Raw genomic sequence first — 18,778 nt, forward strand, 5'->3', positions numbered from 1 at the left:
AGACATTGGGACTTCTGCAGGTACTGTAATCCAGCATGTGTAAGTGAGATGAAAGTCCCTGACTATGTGCATTTTGTCAAGAGTTTTTATAATGTTTGGTATTTGAGGGGGAAGGGAGACCTCTTTTGGTTGTAACAGGCATTTAACAAAGTGGCAGGAAGTGTACGACTAGATTCAGGGGCTTTAATTGAAAATCTGCTATTGCTTGAAGGTGAGTAAGATTTTTCTCTGCTCCGATTATTCATTTTATTTAGTGGAAATACTATTCAAAAATTATTTTAAACTGTCTATAAATATAAACAATGATGTTATTAACATGCATGGAGGTATTTTGTGAACATAGTATGATTCTTATCAGTAGTATTATGATGTATTTATACACATGCCCAGCCTATAACTAGCACTGCGGCCAGGTTGTTTTTAACACACATGGTGAAAAATGTGTTGGTTTAAAGGACTTAATAGCTCATTTGCAATAATATTTATTTACCCAATTGTTCTTATAGTTTGTACAATACAGTATTCCCACCATTTTTAAGGACTTAACATTAAATACCAACCATTTGTAACAACTGTAATTTGTATACCGACTGTGCCCCTAGGTACTGAACCCAGCAAGTACAACTGTAGTATTGTACCTTAAGAATGGACATTAAAATTAATATTAGGGGATTAAATGGTAAATGCAGAAATTTTCTATACAAGCTTTGGAGACAATGTTTGGAAGTCTTTATGTCAAAGGAGGTGACAGCAGCTATTACATTTTCTTTATTATTATTTTACCCTGTGTTTGTTTATTGATTTCACTGGTTTTATTTCATCACTTGTTAATTGATTACATTTCCTAATTGTGTTGTGGTTGCTTGCATGCATTTTGTTTACATATTGTTGCCAAACAGGACACAGCTGCACCGCCTTGGGTGTCACTCACTGCCATCTCGCATGCAACCACAGATATCTGAAAAAGAAAGCACTGCCCAAAAGCTGCAAGGGAGTGCAGGAGTTCAGTCTCCCGGCAAAGAGGAAGTTCCTGTGTGTGTGTGTGTCACCATTTATACAAACAGGAAACAGGAAAGGTGACACAAACACTGGCCTATAGCAGGGACTGACTGGGACTGAAAAACGGCCCTGGACTTTGACCCAGACCGGCCCACCACAAATGGCCCACGGATACTCGTCCGGCCCCGCCGATGTGCACATTCACACACCAGCCCCTAATACTACCACCGAGCTGCATCACAGCTATTGCTGTACAGTATGCAGTGCTATTGTCAGACGGCGGGGCACCGGGCTGCAGGCCTGTATTGCTCAGGGAAATCTAAACCATGCTATAAGCCAATGGAAGCCCCGGATGATCTCTCGGAGGTAATACCGGTACTGGGCCACCCCAAAGTAATATTGATTGAGTGGGCCGGCCCACCAAAAAAAAAAAAACTAAATTTCAATCTCCCTGCCCGATGGACTGACAGTATTTTAATTTTTATTTCCTAAAATATAAAAAAAAAAAAATCTCCCCCACCCCCCGGCCTGGCCCACATGTCGACCACCCCACTGGGAATTCTCCTGGTGCTCCAGATGACCAGTCCGCTACTGGCCTATAGGCAGCTTGGATAGATTTTTTTTTCGTATGGGACTCCCAGACTCCCCCTCCCCCTTTGGGCAGTGCTTTCTTTTTCAGATAACACATGAGATAGTCTGCTAGATAGCTTTCTCCCTGATGTCCCACTTCTCTCTCTTTCTTTCCCCCAACTATAGTGAATAGAGGAAGATTGTGATATTTTGTTGAAGTTTGACTGGCGTAGGGAGTTGCCCTGACCAAAGGAAAGCCGTCTGAGCCCCTAGGAAAAGGTTGTGTGGAATAGAGTACTTTATTGAAGCCAGTCCAAGATATGGAGATCTTTGCTTTTGCAGTTCAGAGCAGGACTGGGACTTGTGGAATTCGTTGCCCAACAGGGGGGATAAGCAAAGACATTTATTCTTCTACTCTGATTTTGAAAGTGTGTGTGTCTGTTTGTGGATCTGGGGAGAATTGTTTGTTTTAAGGCATATTTTTAGTATTTTAGTCTTATGTATATTTTGTTTTCTTTTTGATTGATTTTCTTCATTTGGATAGGGGTTAGCTAAGAGAATGAAAGGCTTTTTAGGAATGGATCTAAGCATAGATTTTCCCCATACTATTGCGTTTGGTACTATTATAGCAGATTTCTTGCCCTGCCTCTTGACTTTGTTTTACCCTGTATAGTAACATTCTCTTTTACGTGCCTATGTCTGTGCTGGTGTTCACTGAGAGTCCTGAACCTGCATGGGGAAAGAGTACTGGGTGGTTACAGGTGTCCGCTTCCCTCACAAAACTTAAGGTGGTGGCGTAGTCGAATAGTGGGTTTGAGTGTTGCTACCACTGTGACATTTAACGTGTGAAAATGGGTAAATGGGCAGATTAAAACATTTTAATGATTAAAAATGTTTAATTATGACAATGATATACAGGTTTTGCATATTAGACTACAAGTTGTCATGTGATGGATGGAATCTCTTACACATTTTGAGCAAGATGTATATGGTACCTTATCCCTTTACAGGCACATTTTACATAATGCATGAACTATAAATCACAGCAACAACCATTAACCCACACATAGGTTTTCAGACAATCAATCTCTGTGATTTTTAAAAGATTACGTATATAAATGATTTAATGTAATTTTTGAAAGCTTTCATAACTCCTATACCTGTGTGTAGATAATTACAAGTAAAGCAAAACACAATTGGATCTTAATTCTATGTTTTGTGACAATATACTAGTTTGATTGCTCCTCACACTTTTTAATTAAAGTCAGTGTCTCTTCAGCTCCATTTGAGGCAAACAGTCATGATCAACCTGCTGAGAAGAAAAGTCATTTTAAAAATTAAGTATAATAAAAATATATATTTAATAACAAATATGCAATGTCCAGCAAGGATGAAGTATATTTTGGAAAACATATCGTCATCTATATTGTTTCTGAAGAAATGTTTGTATTATGGAAAATATATCTGCACTAGGCACCCAAGCACTTTAACAAAACCTTCTTGTGTTTTATGTGCAAAAAGGTCTCAAAATGGATTTGCCTATTTGATACACTGCCTTGCAAGCCTCATTCATTACACCACACTGGACACACAGAAGGTCCAAAAGGCTCATATGTCTTTCTAAAAAAGCTCAGAGTAGCCTTTGGGTTAATCTTAGAAGTAAGTGCTCAGATACAGAAGCAAGTATTACTTCTCATTTGAAATTCTCCAGTATGTGATACTGAATGTATGTGAATCTATGCTTTAAAAGCTGCTGTCTTATGTCTAGCATTTTTGAAGAGCATCTTCATAGCCTATCTTTTAAGAACATATATTATATTTTTATATATTCTTATTTCTATTTAATCATTAGTATTTACTGTGCCCATATCATGTAGTTTTTGACAATTTAATTCTAAATTCATGATTTTGATTCAGCAATTCATTCTGAAAGGTTTTAGTCTATTCTAAATACCACTGAATTTCGTACTGTAGTATTCCTGTAGTAATTTTACATTTTAACCTTTACATGTAAAAAAAAAAAAAAGAAAGAAATGTGGCTATTAAGAATAAGTTTTGATTATCTACCTGTAAAAGGGCAGTTGCCCCACTTCTTGTCTTGAGTATAATCACTGGTTGTGGCACACCAGGGTATGTTCTCATTATTGATAGTTGTGCATTCAAAGTACATCTTCTTTTCATAAACAAAGGGGAACACGCACTGTTTTCCAGGGTCATTACCACCCACCGTCACAATACCTATGCAAAATAGTAGTGAAAATTTAGATATTTAATGTTTCAGTTGTTCCATCCTTTCACCTTGAAATACATTTCACATTTGGAATGAAAGACAACTCACTGTAGATCATGAAATACATGCTAAGCATGTGGAGGCTGAGAAGAAGAAAACTGCAGAGGAAAATACAACTTCAAACAAAAACTCATTACTGGGAATATGGATCAAACTATCCCAGAGTACACAATCAGCATTTTATATGAATACATCTTTATGATTGGTTTCATGATGACATGGTTACTTTTTCAGCTTACACAGATGTAACGTTTTTTAATTTTATAGTTTAAAGTTGTGCCTGTGGAAAATAGCATGGCTATTTTTTCAGCTTGTTATACACAGATGTTTTTCCTCACATGAATATTGCATAATTAAACAAAATACAATAGATTCTACAAAACAATCCATTAACCATGAGAACTGACTTTTTTCAAAATATCCATTCTACCTAGAACCATCATATTGATGGCCAAGAACAAAACAACTGAATTTCCCTTACACAATAACATTCTATTTTATTTTATTTATTGATCAGTCAGCAGCATGTATGTAGTGATGAGCAATTATCACTTTTCAACTGGATTCAATTAAAAAGTGATTACACTGCCACTAAAGCATCAGACCCATATACAGTTATTGTGGAAAGCACTCACACCCTTCATTTGAAACAATGTTATTAATTAATGTATTTTAATTCATATTTGTGGACAATGTTGAAACACTGATTCAGCCTATGCTAAACCTAAAGATTCCAGCTGATATATATTTTAAGTGCATCTCCATTCAGAATAATGGTCAAGGTCAAGGTAAACTTTATTATCCCACAAGGGGAAATTCAAATGGTCATACACATCCTGTTTAAAACACAGAAATGCACTATACATGCACTAACAAACACACCCACACACACACATATCCGCACACACGTCAACAGAATATTCTGTGCAATACTAACAATATAAAATATACATCATATACAATATACAATCCAAATATACAATATGCACATCAAATACCCAAACCCAAAAATGTAGTTGGACATCTATCTATCATTTAATAATCTAATTGCTGTAGGCACAAATGATTTACTATACCTTGTTGTGCTAATTTTCTGCTGCAGGATTCTGCCATTCACTGTTAGTAGTACAACACTCAACTCTACCTCTCTTCAGAATTACCATGCCGTTTTCCTTCTCCACTTGCTCTCTAAAACCTTTGCATGGGCAGTTCATCATTATCTCTTCATTTCTATCTCACCACTCATTCCTTGACCCTCTGCAATACAGCTTTTGCACTGCTCATTCCACTGAAACTGCTCTCCTACGCATCATTGATTGTCTTAACTCTGCTCCTGCAGCCTCCCTCTCGTCTATCCTTACTCTTCTCGATCTCTATGCAGCATCTGACACTGTCAATCACTCCATTCTCCTCTCCTCCATTGCCAACCTTGGAATCTCTGGCACTGCTCTTGCCTGGTTCTACTCCAACCTTCACCTTCTTCTGATGTCAAATCCACTGGAATCTACCACACTCTCCTCCTCTTCTTCCACTAAGAATCTTGAGAGTTATCCTCTGTCTTACTTCCAGCACATTTCCACTCAGACATGCACTTGTAAATTCTTCATGAGGAACATATGCAGAATTCATCCCTTACTCACCAACTACTCAACTGAGAAGAAAAGTAATTTACCCTGGCTCTCTCCCGGCTGGATTACTGCAACTCTCTCCTGGCTGGCCTGTCTTCATCTGCCAACAGCCTGCTCCATCTCATCCAGAAGTGGAGTTCTCTCTGCCTTGATTGGCATGTGCTACTCCAGTACTCCACTCCCTCCACTGGCTCATGATCTCAATTCACATCCAGTTCAAGACTTTGGCTCATATCTACCGTTGTCTTGATGAGACTATACCTAGCTACTTACAGACTCTCCATCTCTGCTTTCACTCCCTCCACACCACTGCAGTCCTCCTGCACCACAAGACTCACTGTACCTCTTCTCACCTTCCTCCACAGCCTGCTCCTTTTCCACCCTTTCCTCCTCCTGGCCTTCCCACCGAAATCAGGACTCATGGTGCCTGACCACCTTCAGGTTTTTAATTATAGTTAATTATTGCTTTTTGAATGTTTTGCGTTGTTGTATTTAATTTTGCTATTAAGTTTAGCTTTGCACTTTGTTTAATGCATTTATCATTGGATTTGTGTTCCCTTCTGATTTTTCCTTGGGTTGTGGTTTGTTAAAGCACTGGCATTTTTTTTACTTCTTATTAAATAGGTTACTGGTGTTAACATTCATTTCTGCTATTTAGAAACTATTAACTGTTAAAATTGCTGCTACCAAACTAATCTTGCTTTTGTAAGTCGCCCTGGATAAGGGCGTCTGCTAATAAAAAAATCATAATAATAATATACTGGACCATATGTTGAATTTGGTAAACTGCTGTTTTCACAAATAAACTGTTAATATTTTAAATGTTTTTTGGATGTGTGCTAGAGAAAGTCCTTACTCAATAAGATGATCTAACCAGGGTATGCCCTGTCTCTCTATAAACATCTTAGGAGGGGTGTAGCTGTTATATATTTGGATATAGTAAAATGTGTGAAATAGCTACTACTCTCCTAATAATAATGAAGTAAATAATTAAATGAGAATTCCACACTTTTGTGATATGTTGTAATTCTAAATGCCTTATGAAATGCCCTTTCCTACAGAAGGCTGTTTCTTTGCCTTGTCTTGAGGTTTCTTTGCACTACAGTTCTTACAGTGAGAGCAACCGCAGTGGTTGTCTGATGCAGATGCCTAGCTGATGTGCATGTGCTTGATTGATAGATGCTGAAATGCTGAAAAACTTTCTATAATGAGTGATGTGAAATTTAATTTAATAATTAATTAAAGTTGTTTAAAGTATCAATTGAAAATTAACCATATTTTCGATTAAATAAGTCAACACTACAGGTCTGTGATAAAATTACCAATTTAATCAGATAGTTTGCACTTTTAATATATTTTAATATTGACATGGTTTAAAATGTAACTGTCAAAATTAGGGCCTGTGTTAGTTCTAGGTATGAGCACAATCCCTGTGGTTCTAGTGTTAAAGAGCAACTTACCTGATGTGGGGCAGTATCCCCACTTTGGGTCTTGAGCATAATCTGAAGTTGTTGCACACCAAAGTCTTTTTGATTTCTCACTGTCTGTAGTGCAGTTATAGTAATCCTTATTTTTGTATTTAAAAGGAAATTGACAGGGTGCACCATTACTGTTTCCACCAGTGGTAGAAGGCCCTGTTTGTAGGATACATACTTCATGTCAGTGACGACCTGAAAACCTTTACTTGAGTTTCAAGTGAACTATATAGTACAACTTTTCACTTGGTTTTAGAAATCCATTCAATAAAGATTCACAAAGGTAATCATTCATAAAAGACATCTATTGAAAGAACTTGACAATTTGGAAAAGTTCTTCATTTAGCAAACCAGACCAGCTTTTAGCAATGGTACAGAACAGATCAATATCTTATATAATCCCAGTGATAGAATAACAATCATGTAATTATAGATGCTACATTAATAGTTACCCACAAACTTTGTGGGCTCAATTTCGTTGATTTTGTCAAAATGTGGAAGGATTATAAATTAATCACTTACCTGTAAAAGGACAGTTACCCCACTTCTGGTCTTGAGGATAATCACTGGTTGTGGCACACCAGGGGATGCGGTTGTTATTGATGGTTGTGCATTCAAAGTATGTATTCTTGTCATAAACGAAGGGGAACACACACTCTTTTCCAGGATCATTACCACCCACCGTCACAACACCTAGGCAAAATAGTAGTGAAAATTAACAAAAGCAATGTCTCAAAAAGAAAAACAAACTTGAGCTACGAGCATATGTTTTTCTCTAAATAAATTACATTTTAGACTTTATAATCAAAGATAGCATTTTGTTGCAAATGGAATTGAGAGTTTTGTTCTTTAGGTTCTCCACCATTTGTATATAGCTGAAGAAATTTATCCACTCTGACAGCATCGGCTTTGTGATCAAAATTAGCAAATTCAGTTTTGTTAGCAAACTCTTGTTAGTAAATTCTTGTACTATGCACGTTGCTTATCACAATGAACAGCAGTGCAAAAATTTGCATTGAGAACCTGCTGCAATAGGTTTTCACATTTGGATGTTGCAGTTTTCTCCTCATTCAAAATTTAAGCATTTAGCTTGTTCCGGATAGAAAGGTGAAACCTTCCTTATTTAACTTTTTTGTTCTCAGTAGGGCTGGGCAATATGACGATATATATCGTGTGACGATAGAAAAACGTCTATCTTTTCATATTATGCTCCATCGTTTATTTCGATATGTCGCAAATCCCAGTATTTTTCGTCATTTGGACGATGCTTTGCGTTCTCCACGGTTCTTCCACATGTGCCGGATACAGGCAAGACATGTGCATTCAAAACACAACCAGACATGGAGGAGAATGAACTTGACACAGAATAACCAAAATAACCAAGAGATACTTCAATGCGCAAGTGCACATGTTCGCCCCGCTCTCGTCGCCGGGCTAAACTCGATCCGCAAGCAAATCGACCCCCGCTAATTTAGATTTTTTTTATTTTATAAAATTAAAGTATAATACAGTTTGTTTGCATTTTAATAAATTGGAAAGCAATCCAAACACACGCAGAAAGATTAATTTTCTTTCTATTACGATGGTGAAGTGGTACAGTAATTATTATTATTATTATTAATAAGTATTTTGTATTAACATGTGCTGTACCGGTAGTAGAATCGAAACGCGACAGAAGAGAAGAAATGTCCTTGTTTAGCAGATGTTAAATGCACCACTATAAACCCGGATGTGGTAAATCTTCCTGAATCTGTACCATTTTACAGCGCATGTGTTGCGGGATTACTATTACTTGTGTTATTGTTATGTGACCGTAAATCATACTGTGTATATGTGTATACATACATCCCATAACAACATAACACACATGATAGTAATCACACAACACTTGAATTGTAATGTGTTGCATTCTGCTTATATTGACCATGACAGCCTGCATGTGGTATTTGTTAGTTTTGCATATTTAATGATTAACGAAATACTTGTCGTTTGAATGTCTTTGGTATTATTTTGTAGCTTGATTGGATAAGAACAATAAATATCGATACATACATCGTGTATCGCCCAAACTTCTAAAAATATCGAGATATTATTTTTAAGTCATATCGCCCAGCCCTAGCTCTCAGTTCACTTGTCTGAAGTCTCAGTCATGTTTTGTTCAGTGCTTGGTTTGTGCCAATATCAAGTTGTTCAGGTCTGCCATTTGCATATATCCAAAGGAATGTGTCCACTCTGACAGCATTGGCTTTGTGATAAAAATTAGCAAATTATTACTTTTTTGGGCAAATTCAGGAAATGCTTATACACTGCAAGTTTCTTGTCACAATGAGCAGCAGAACAGGGCTTCTCATAAGAAGAATTTTGCTTGTTGCTGCTAGAAGAGCATTGGTATTCTGGGCTAGATGGGACCTGTACAAACCAGACAGTCTACATCTAAACAGAAGGGGGGCTAATGCATTGGGAGAGCATATGTGCAGAGAAATTGAGAATCATTTAAACTAGGGACCAGGGAGGCAGGGAGCTCTGACAATAGGAGATGTTCCACTAAGGAAAGAAAAACAAGGGAAACTACTAGTAGGAAAGTCCTGAAATGTTTGTACCTTAATGCCAGGAGTATAAGGAACAAGATTGTAGACCTAGAAGCCACAGTGCTGGTGTGTGACTATGATGTTGTAGGAGTGACAGAAACATGGCTTACAGAAAATGATGGGGATGAATACAAGTTGAAAGGATACACACATTTTAGCAGAGACAGGCAAAATCAAAGAGGGGGTGGGGTAGCATTATATGTGAAAATGTGGGACACTAGTTAGAGAACCATTGGCAAACTGTGATCACAATATGGTTACCTTTGAGGCATTCTTTAAAAAAACAAGGTCCAAGTCTTAAACAATGGTCTACAATTTTAGAAAAGCAAACCTTGAAGGTATGAGGTGGCATTTAGAAGAGGTAGACTGGAGCACACTGGATACAGATTCAGTTGAAAATGGATGGGTATATTTTAAGAATATACTACTTGAGGCTCAGGAGAAATCTGTACCAAAACTTAGCAAATTGAGGACCAGAAAACATTGGCCAAAATAGATTAATAGAAGTATGCAAAAAAATATCAAGAGAAAGAAAATGTTGTATAGCGCATACAAAAGGGATGGAGACAAAACAAAATACATAGAATATGTTGAGCTGCAAAGAGACCTTAAGAAAGGGATCAGGAAAGCAAAGAGGGGAAAAAGAAAGAAACATAGCTCTTGGAGCTAAAGCTAATGCAAAGAGCTTTTTTCAATATTACAACAGCAAGAGGTCAATAAAGGAGGAAGTGAAACAGATAAAGGGCAAAAATTGAAGTATCTTGGAAAACAAACAAGATGTGGCAAATGTTCTAAATGAGTATTTCACAGAGGTATTTACAAAATGGGGATGGGTTCTTTAGGCAGTTCACTCAGGCCATAGATGTAAATGAACCTGTTTGGACAGCTCAGAGCTTCTGCTCTTTCCTGATCATATTTACACATGGAAGAAGGAATGAGGCAAGGCAGGCAAGAATCAAGTAGGGAGAGCTTACTCAAATCAAGGCATTTCTCTACTAATAAGTTACAAAGTACTCTTGGAACATGTATTGGTCTATGACTAACAACATCCCAACAAAAATAAAAACAGCTAACTAAAATAACATAACAGTAGAATATAAGGTTATGCATGATTGGAGTACCGTGACCCTCACCAGGACAAGCGCTGTAGAAAATGGATGGATGGATGGATGGATGATTGGAGTCAAGTGTATATACGGTTTTGGGGATAAGGGGACGTGTTCAGTTTTGTAGCATTTTGGATATGGATGTGTGGTCCATTTGGCCTCATCCAGAGCTGTCTTCATTGATGGATTATGGAGGGCTCTGTTGATGTACTTCTGGCCAATGAATGTCTGTCTGTCTTTGACTGATGTGAGTCCGGATATGGTGCAGGTGTAATGAATGCTGATGTATTTTGGTAATCTGTAGGCCATTTTTATTGCATGCTTTTGAATTTCCTGTATTCTTTGTTTTGGTGAGGCTGTGATCCAGGCTGGTAAGGCATATTCAAACAGAGATCTGATGTAACTGGTATAGGCTTTCAGTGCTCTTTGGGGTGAGGCACCATATTTTTTTCCACACAGAGCTTTTAAGTGGTTCAGTGGTTTCCTTCCTTCTCTAGGTTCCCTAAGTGTGATATGCAGTTCATGCTATTTTTATGTTTTGCCTCTTTTCAGGGGTACCCACCGGGTCCTAATAAACCTCCCATCATATACCACTCCCTGCAGAGTATACTAATAACTAATATCTGCATTCAGATTAAAGTCTGTTAAACACTCACTAACCTTTCACTGAGAAGCACATGATATAATGAGAATTTCACACTTTCTTGAATTTTTTTTGATGTCATTCTATATGCCTTATGAATGCAATAGTTTGAGAGGAGGCTGTTTCCTTGCCTTGTATTGAGGTTTCTTTGGACTACAGATCCCAGAGTGAAAGCAGCTGCAGTGGTTGTCTAATGCAGATGTCAAACAGATGCCACAGTGTGTGCTTCACTAAAAAATTACTGGAATTCTGAATTATTTTTTATAAGAGGTGATTTCAAATTGTATCGAATAAATTGATTAAAATGTCATCCTTTAATAATCTTTCAATGTTGGTTTTGAGGTTTAATTTAATAATTCAAAATTAACCATATTTTTGATAAATCGGTCATCACTACACATTTGTGATGAAATTACCAATTATTACCCATCTGTTTTAATATTGACATGGTTTAAAATGTAACTGTCAAAATTAGGGCCTGTGTTAGTTCTAGGTATGAGCACAATCCCTGTGGTTCTAGTGTTAAAGAGCAACTTACCTGATGTGGGGCAGTATCCCCACTTTGGGTCTTGAGCATAATCTGAAGTTGTTGCACACCAAAGTCTTTTTGATTTCTCACTGTCTGTAGTGCAGTTATAGTAATCCTTATTTTTGTATTTAAAAGGAAATTGACAGGGTGCACCATTACTGTTTCCACCGGTGGTAGAAGGCCCTGTTTGTAGGATACATACTTCATGTCAGTGACAGAATTACCAGTATCCAGTATCCAGCCTATACATTCCCAAAAGGTAAACATTCAAATAGGACATCTTTTGAAATAACTTGACCATTTGGAAAAGTACTTCAGTTAGCAAAACAGTTTCTTATTTAGTCAGTTTCTTAACAGACTAGGTTTTAGCAAAGGTACTAGGTCAATACCTTCTATAATCCCAGTGATACAATAATAATCATGTAATCACAAGTGCTACAATAATAGTTACCTACAAAATATGGACAGAATGCATACAAAACTTTGTGGATGCAATTTTGTCAAAATGAAGAAGGATTATAAATTAATCACTTACCTGTAAAAGGACAGTTACCCCACTTCTTGTCTTGAGGATAATCACTGGTTGTGGCACACCAGGGGATGCGGTTGTTATTGATGGTTGTGCATTCAAAGTATGTATTCTTGTCATAAACGAAGGGGAACACACACTCTTTTCCAGGATCATTACCACCCACCGTCACAACACCTAGGCAAAATAGTAATGAACAGAAGACATTTCTAAAAACATTTTAGACTTTATAATCAAAGCTAGCATTTTGTTGCACATGGAATATAATGAGTAAAGGCTAATATGACAATGCTGCAAAGTAAAAGATTAATGGAAACAGAAGGATAATAATAAACACAATGAAGTGACTGAATGCTTACAACATTACTGTCTGGAGCTGTATTTTGGATGTAGTCTACCTGCAGTGCAACACTAACTATGTTGGGGTGTGCGAAGCGGGTGACATAATCAAGGATAATTCATGACATCACAAACGTGCAGTGATTTAAAAAACAAAAAAACAAAATAAAAACTTAGATTTGGAGGAAAGTTTGCAGAGCCCGTGAAGAAGAAATTAAATACCATGCCTGGTCCATAATGATTTGGTTTTGCTTTAGAAGATTGCATAAAAATGTAAAAGATTGTAGTCAAATTAAAATAGGGTTTGAATGGTTAAATGTGTAGTTCTGTTCCCCTGTGGGCTTGTTGTCAATAATACGCCTTTGCAATATGTGATGATACAGTTTCTTTATGGCCAGTCTGACCACATCAGGTAAGATAAAGCAAAAGTCACTGTGGCCATCAGTGGAAACCAGGTGTTTTTGAAAAATGATCCGACACATGGTTAATTACGTTACTTTAACCTGACTATTTCATCGCCAACTAGAGCTACAAGCTATTTAATCAAATGTTATAGTGCAGTTCTAGTTCTAGTTTGTAAGGGAGGCACACTTCTATAAGGTGTTGTAGCTTAGCTACTTCCTGCACCAACAGCTCACATGAGATCTTTTCAGTGAGTGTATATGACCACAGTACAAGAGTGAAATAAAACAATTAACGAAACCAATAGCTAAATCCTTCTCTGGAGTCCTACTAACAAACATGAGTCTGGTTTATCTACAGTATATAAACCGACTCTACGTCTTGTCTGCTTAGTGATGTTAGTAAACACTTCTATGTTTTCAATTTGTTTTTTACATTTTCTGCTCAAACCACAAGCCTGTGAAATCAGGAAGAATTGAAAAGGGTGAATATGATGGAGGTCGAAGCTGCCTTGCAGCGGACTGTTACTTTGCAGGTGTTAGGACAGTCCCTTCCTTCAACATGAAAACCCCATCTGCTGCTGGCATGCATTGATAGTGCAGGAAGGGAGTTAAATGGTGAAAAGGAAAGTTAAAGTAAATAAAATTGTATTTACCTGAGACGATGTTGCTCGCTTGAAGAGTAAAAAAAAAAAAAAAAAAAAAAAAATCAGTTAAATAAAAATACTGTATATAAACTAACTAATGTATAAGATCATGTCCATTTGTTTCAAATAAGAATCCTTTTCCGAATACTGACATTTAGTGAGAACAAATCACTCTTTCGTTGCAGTGTTTTTTGTAAGGGGCTTCTGGTTTTTCCAAGCTTCACTTTTTCACATGTACCACGTTATTTTTAATTAAATGTATAAACATTTTAACTGACATACTAAAAGGCATTAAAATAGCATGAACAACAGCGACGAAACCGGCCAGAATCGGCCTGCTATCACTGACAGCTCGTCAGCTATCCTCCCCCCGACAGCACTTCGCCAGCACCCAACACTTTTTCCTTTCATGGGGCCCTGAAATCCTGGCTACGCCGCTGCCTATGAACACGTGTAACAATGTATAATTGCACCCCAGTCGATACATTTCCCGAAGAAAACATAACAAATTTAAAGGGTAGCGGTCAATGAGTGAAGATGATGTCACGGTTCGCAGTGAGAAAGCATATTAAAAAAACAATAAATAAAAAACACAATCAATTGGATATGATGTGCCGAGGCACCTTATGTACATATATAATATTACATTATGGTAGATGTAAAGTACATTCTACTTAATAAAAACAATTATATCAGAACCCATATAACACAAAAATACAAATACAAATACAGTGTAGAGTACAAATACATGTGTCCAAAACAAATATGTCCACGATTAGAACATACGACAGTTTACAAACGAAAGGAGGCCATTCGCCTCATCGTGCTCGATTGTAATACAAACACATGCTTCGCTGTCTTTTCTAAGCTGATACCGATCTTTTATACACGTCTGTCTCATCTGCCTGCGCTGTAATGTCCTCTGTACACTTGGCTCACGCACTCTAACCGCTCATTCTGCACTGTTCTGGATGCCCCTTTATAAGTACATTCATGTTTTCCTGGTCTCTCATAAACGTTTTTTAATTCGTTGTAGCTAGAGTTTGTCCACACAGTCTCTCCACCGAGTAAAAAGACAAGGAAAACAAAAAAGCGATTTTCCAATAACGCTTGCGGTAAGACGCGTTTTCTCTTTGAACCATTCTATAAAGCCCTATGAATTTATTTTCCCTTTTGTGTGATCACAAGATCTGTCGCTTGATGGTGACCTAAACGTTGGATTTCAATGTTTTCTTCAAATTACAACAAATAAAAGCAAATTTCTAACAAGAAAACGACTAATCTTCATCCTGATCACGTTTCTACACTACTCAAAATAGCAGTGACTCGGGTAGTAGTGATGGGTCGTTCTCGAACGAGTGGCTCTAAGACCGAATCTATTTATAACAATATTTAAAAAAAGATTTACATGAACAGAATTAACTAATTCAAAGAACGAAAAAATAAATAAAATAATAATAGGCCTAAATGCTGAAGCGCACACATGCTCTGATGGCTACTTCCAGCAGGATAATGCACCATGTCACAAAGGTCGAATCATTTCAAATTGGTTTCTTGAACATGACAATGAGTTCACTGTACTAAACTGGCCCCCACAGTCACCAGATCTCAACCCAATAGAGCATCTTTGGGATGTGGTGGAACGGGAGCTTCGTGCCCTGGATGTGCATCCCACAAATCTCCATCAACTGCAAGATGCTATCCTATCAATATGGGACAACATTTCTAAAGAATGCTTTCAGCACCTTGTTGAATCAATGCCACGTAGAATTAAGGCAGTTCTGAAGGCGAAAGGGGGTCAAACACAGTATTAGTATGGTGTTCCTAATAATCCTTTAGGTGAGTGTATATATACATAATACAGATCACGATTCTCCAATTATTCTGAATAGACAACTAAACAAAACATGTAATTTACTAGAGTTTCTGACTGTTAATTGCTGCAGTCTATTTAAGAATATTTCATTAATTTGATTTATTTTAATCGGTTTGAATGAATGATTCAATGACTCTCTTATAAAGACTTCACTGGTTTCGTTACTGGACACATCAGTGATTTTGAACAATTCCCTTGAATGAATAATTCAATGACAAATACATTTTTAACAGTCACTTGTTTAACAGTTACTGGTGTAACAATGTAATTGATACAATCGTTATTTGAATTGTCTGGAGATTTACTGTATTTTGGTCACTACTGTAGACATCAGTGTTTATATCCGAACTCTACACGTTTATCCCTGGACTTCTGTGATAATTTGAATTATTGTAAGACAGAAATAATGATACTATGTGGTTGAAAAGACTTTGTGAAAACTTGACAAGTGCTCTCTCTGGACCAGCGGCATCGCCAACGCAGATTTGAATGTTCACTGTGATCGTAATCGTACTTATACATTGGATAGATAGACAGATTTTTTTAAATATATGTTTTTTAGATTTTTTTTTTCATTTTATAGATTATTATCTTTTGGTGCTACAGAAGCATGCGTCCCGTATAACACTATTCAAGCCATGGACGCGAACGGTATCACCCAGCATTAAATGACCGTGATATGCACCCGACTGCACGTTTGCGGGAGCAATTTAATGTTGGCTGGGACGCTGCGTTTAAATGTAGATTGGTTGGGGCAGTCTACAGCCCTCCCTCAAACTGCTCAGCACACAGCCCGCCTCAGAGCGCTGTTAACCGATGCACACATCGCGCAAAATAAAAGATGAGTGCTGTCTTTGCCTAAATTCTGATTGGGTGGGCAAGACAGACGTGCCCATGCCTAGAACCGGCCCTGGCCAGGATACTGATTAATAACCGTGTTCTGTCTTTGCACATTAACTTGCTGCTATTATATTGACTGGGAAAATAAAGCATTATTTTAGTAGATATATGTTAAGTAATCACGCAGACTTCTCGGCGTGTGTGTGTAATCAATAAACCTGTTATTACCGCAATTCCTTGTGTCCGAGACCGTCACAAGACCACCCGTGACATCAATACAAAGACTGATCATAATTCACCGCGAATTCACTTTTAAATACGTCAAGATGCGGCAGGGGCAACCAGAGGAAAGATCTGTGCTTTCTACCCATTGTCTGCATTTTAACAAATTAATTATTATGATGATTAATAATAATGAAATACTTTGCCCATGATTAAGCTGGATTGCAGATTCGCTCGGCCGGCAGCTGGGCTACCGGCTGGAATGAGCTGTGCCGACTGAAAACATTAGGCAGCTCATCCTATCAGACATTAAGGACCTGTCAGAATGGGCTACAGCTGTTTTTCAACACTATTACTGTATTTTAAACCTTAAAAACCGAGGTAGCTCCTTTCAGACAGAAGGGACCTATCAGAATGGGCTGCCATTCATAGGTAGCTCATCCTGTCATCTATGTGTAAATAGCAAATTGGTCACTACCATTTATTTATTTATTTATTTATTGGCAAACGCCCTTATCCAGGGCGACTTACAAAATATACGCGCAATACAAAGTGCAAAATACTATGAAATAAGACGGGCAAAATCATTTAAAATGTACATAATTATTACCAACAGATGTATAGGCGTACTTTCGCTATAGGTAGCTCATTCTGACAAGTAGCACTAATGACGGGCCGCCGATGTTTTCTTGTGTAGGGTTTGTTTGCAGGATGTTTCAAGATAATCATTGGAATTTATAGATCAAATTTCGGGAGCAGACAACTCCGATTTCATCACTCTCACCTCCCCCGGAGCGGCCTGTGCAGCAGCATCAAAAACACAACACATGGGAATTGAGGCTCAGTAAAAACTCATACCTGGCAACGATAAAATAATACAACACAAAATATAAAAGCTGCTGCAAAATCCTCCCAATGCCTCCATTTTCTGTGCAGAAAGCGACAAAAGCAGAAAAAACGGCAGCATTAGTATACAAATTAGAAATAAATAGTCTCATGATTCATTTTCAGGTCTTATACTCGTCCAAATTCACACAAAAACAATAATATAAGCAGAAACAAGGATTTGATCTGTTTCATTTTACACAGTTCTGTTATTAAATTACTATTATTTATATATTTACACGTGCAAGTCTTCAATATGCTTTACTAACATTAAAGTTAAATAATATATTTCTGCGCAGAGAAAAATACCTCTGGCCTACTCTTACCTTGTTTTCATCTGTCCTCATGAAAAAGTAGTCTTACATTATAAATGTGTAAAGCAACGCGGCTAATGGACATTCAAAGAATATTCAAAACTAGACCACGTGTTGAATCAAGTTTATAATTTACATTTACATTTCTCTCCACTGCCACACAGCGAATATAGTTACAAACAAAAAGTTCCACTACTTCAAAATTACTAACAATGAGTTTTTATAGGCTACTTTTTTCTTAAAAGAGAAAACACATACCGTTCAGCAAGAAGACTTACAGGAAGTACAGGGAGGTTATTCCAGCACCCTGAATTTAATCAGCAGTTTCCTGGAACACTACAATTATGCAATAAGAAAATAAGAATTATTGTCTTTGGAACCAATCCATTGTATATCCCGGTACAGACGACCCCCCTTCCCTTGACCATGGGTCGTTAAACGTAATCAGATGTCTCAATCTTGTTGACACTAGAAGTGCCGGCCTTTAGAATTAGACTAGTACAAACACGAAAAGTCAACTGGAACAATGAATGCAATCTGCTTGTCAACAAAAAAAAAGTCATAATTTGTTCTGGTGCAGCACATACAATATAACATAAGAGACAGATCCACATTTCCCCCTGTTGACTGTGCCACAATGGTGCTGTGCGCTGCAGTGGTGCTGTCGTTGAGTTATCCTTTCAAAAGATTTGAATTTGCGCGTCGAAAACATATATATATAGGAATATAGGATCACGCATAATTTCAGCATCTCCGCCCATATTGCGCCATGCATGCTCAGAATTGAATGTGCCACGCAAAACGCATAGCTCTCAAGGCTATGAAAACGTAGTTTCGAATATGGCAACAAAATAATGTGCATTTATCCATTTGCCACAATCGGGCCCTAGTTAACTA

The 18,778-nt window shown here is 37.4% G+C and overlaps 1 protein-coding gene across 5 annotated transcripts; it reads right to left on the bottom strand.

Moving 5' to 3' along the window:
* Positions 1–2,445: 2,445 nt before the first annotated feature.
* LOC136749626 (epididymal sperm-binding protein 1) lies at positions 2,446–18,279 on the bottom strand. Of its 5 annotated transcripts, none has more exons than XR_010816769.1 (9): positions 17,894–18,082; positions 17,467–17,610; positions 13,754–13,771; positions 12,364–12,534; positions 11,838–12,011; positions 7,485–7,655; positions 6,948–7,121; positions 3,637–3,807; positions 2,446–2,881 (listed from the first exon to the last, which is right to left on the bottom strand). XR_010816769.1 is itself a non-coding variant. In XM_066704089.1 (9 exons), the coding sequence occupies exons 2-9, from the start codon at positions 17,605–17,607 to the stop codon at positions 2,874–2,876; spliced, it is 954 nt and encodes a 317-aa protein (XP_066560186.1). In that variant the 5' UTR covers positions 17,608–17,610; positions 18,140–18,279; the 3' UTR covers positions 2,446–2,873. The 5 variants fall into 5 exon arrangements, 4 of the variants coding, with proteins under 4 accessions (XP_066560186.1, XP_066560185.1, XP_066560184.1 ...); XM_066704089.1 differs by lacking the exon at positions 17,894–18,082 and adding an exon at positions 18,140–18,279 and having other exon boundaries at positions 17,541–17,610; XM_066704088.1 differs by having other exon boundaries at positions 2,446–2,878; positions 17,541–17,610.
* Positions 18,280–18,778: the final 499 nt, after the last annotated feature.

This window comes from Amia ocellicauda, chromosome 5 (genome assembly GCF_036373705.1).
Source record: "Amia ocellicauda isolate fAmiCal2 chromosome 5, fAmiCal2.hap1, whole genome shotgun sequence".
Taxonomy (NCBI): domain Eukaryota; kingdom Metazoa; phylum Chordata; class Actinopteri; order Amiiformes; family Amiidae; genus Amia; species Amia ocellicauda.

Coding starts and splice junctions, on each gene's coding strand:
- LOC136749626 (XM_066704087.1), bottom strand. CDS start 17,914: ATGAGGACAGATGAAAACAAG. Junction 17,611..17,893: donor TGAGGACAGATGAAAACAAG/GTAAGAGTAGGC, acceptor CTTTCTGCACAG/AAAATGGAGGCATTGGGAGG. Junction 7,656..11,837: donor GGGATACTGCCCCACATCAG/GTAAGTTGCTCT, acceptor TATTTTGCCTAG/GTGTTGTGACGGTGGGTGGT.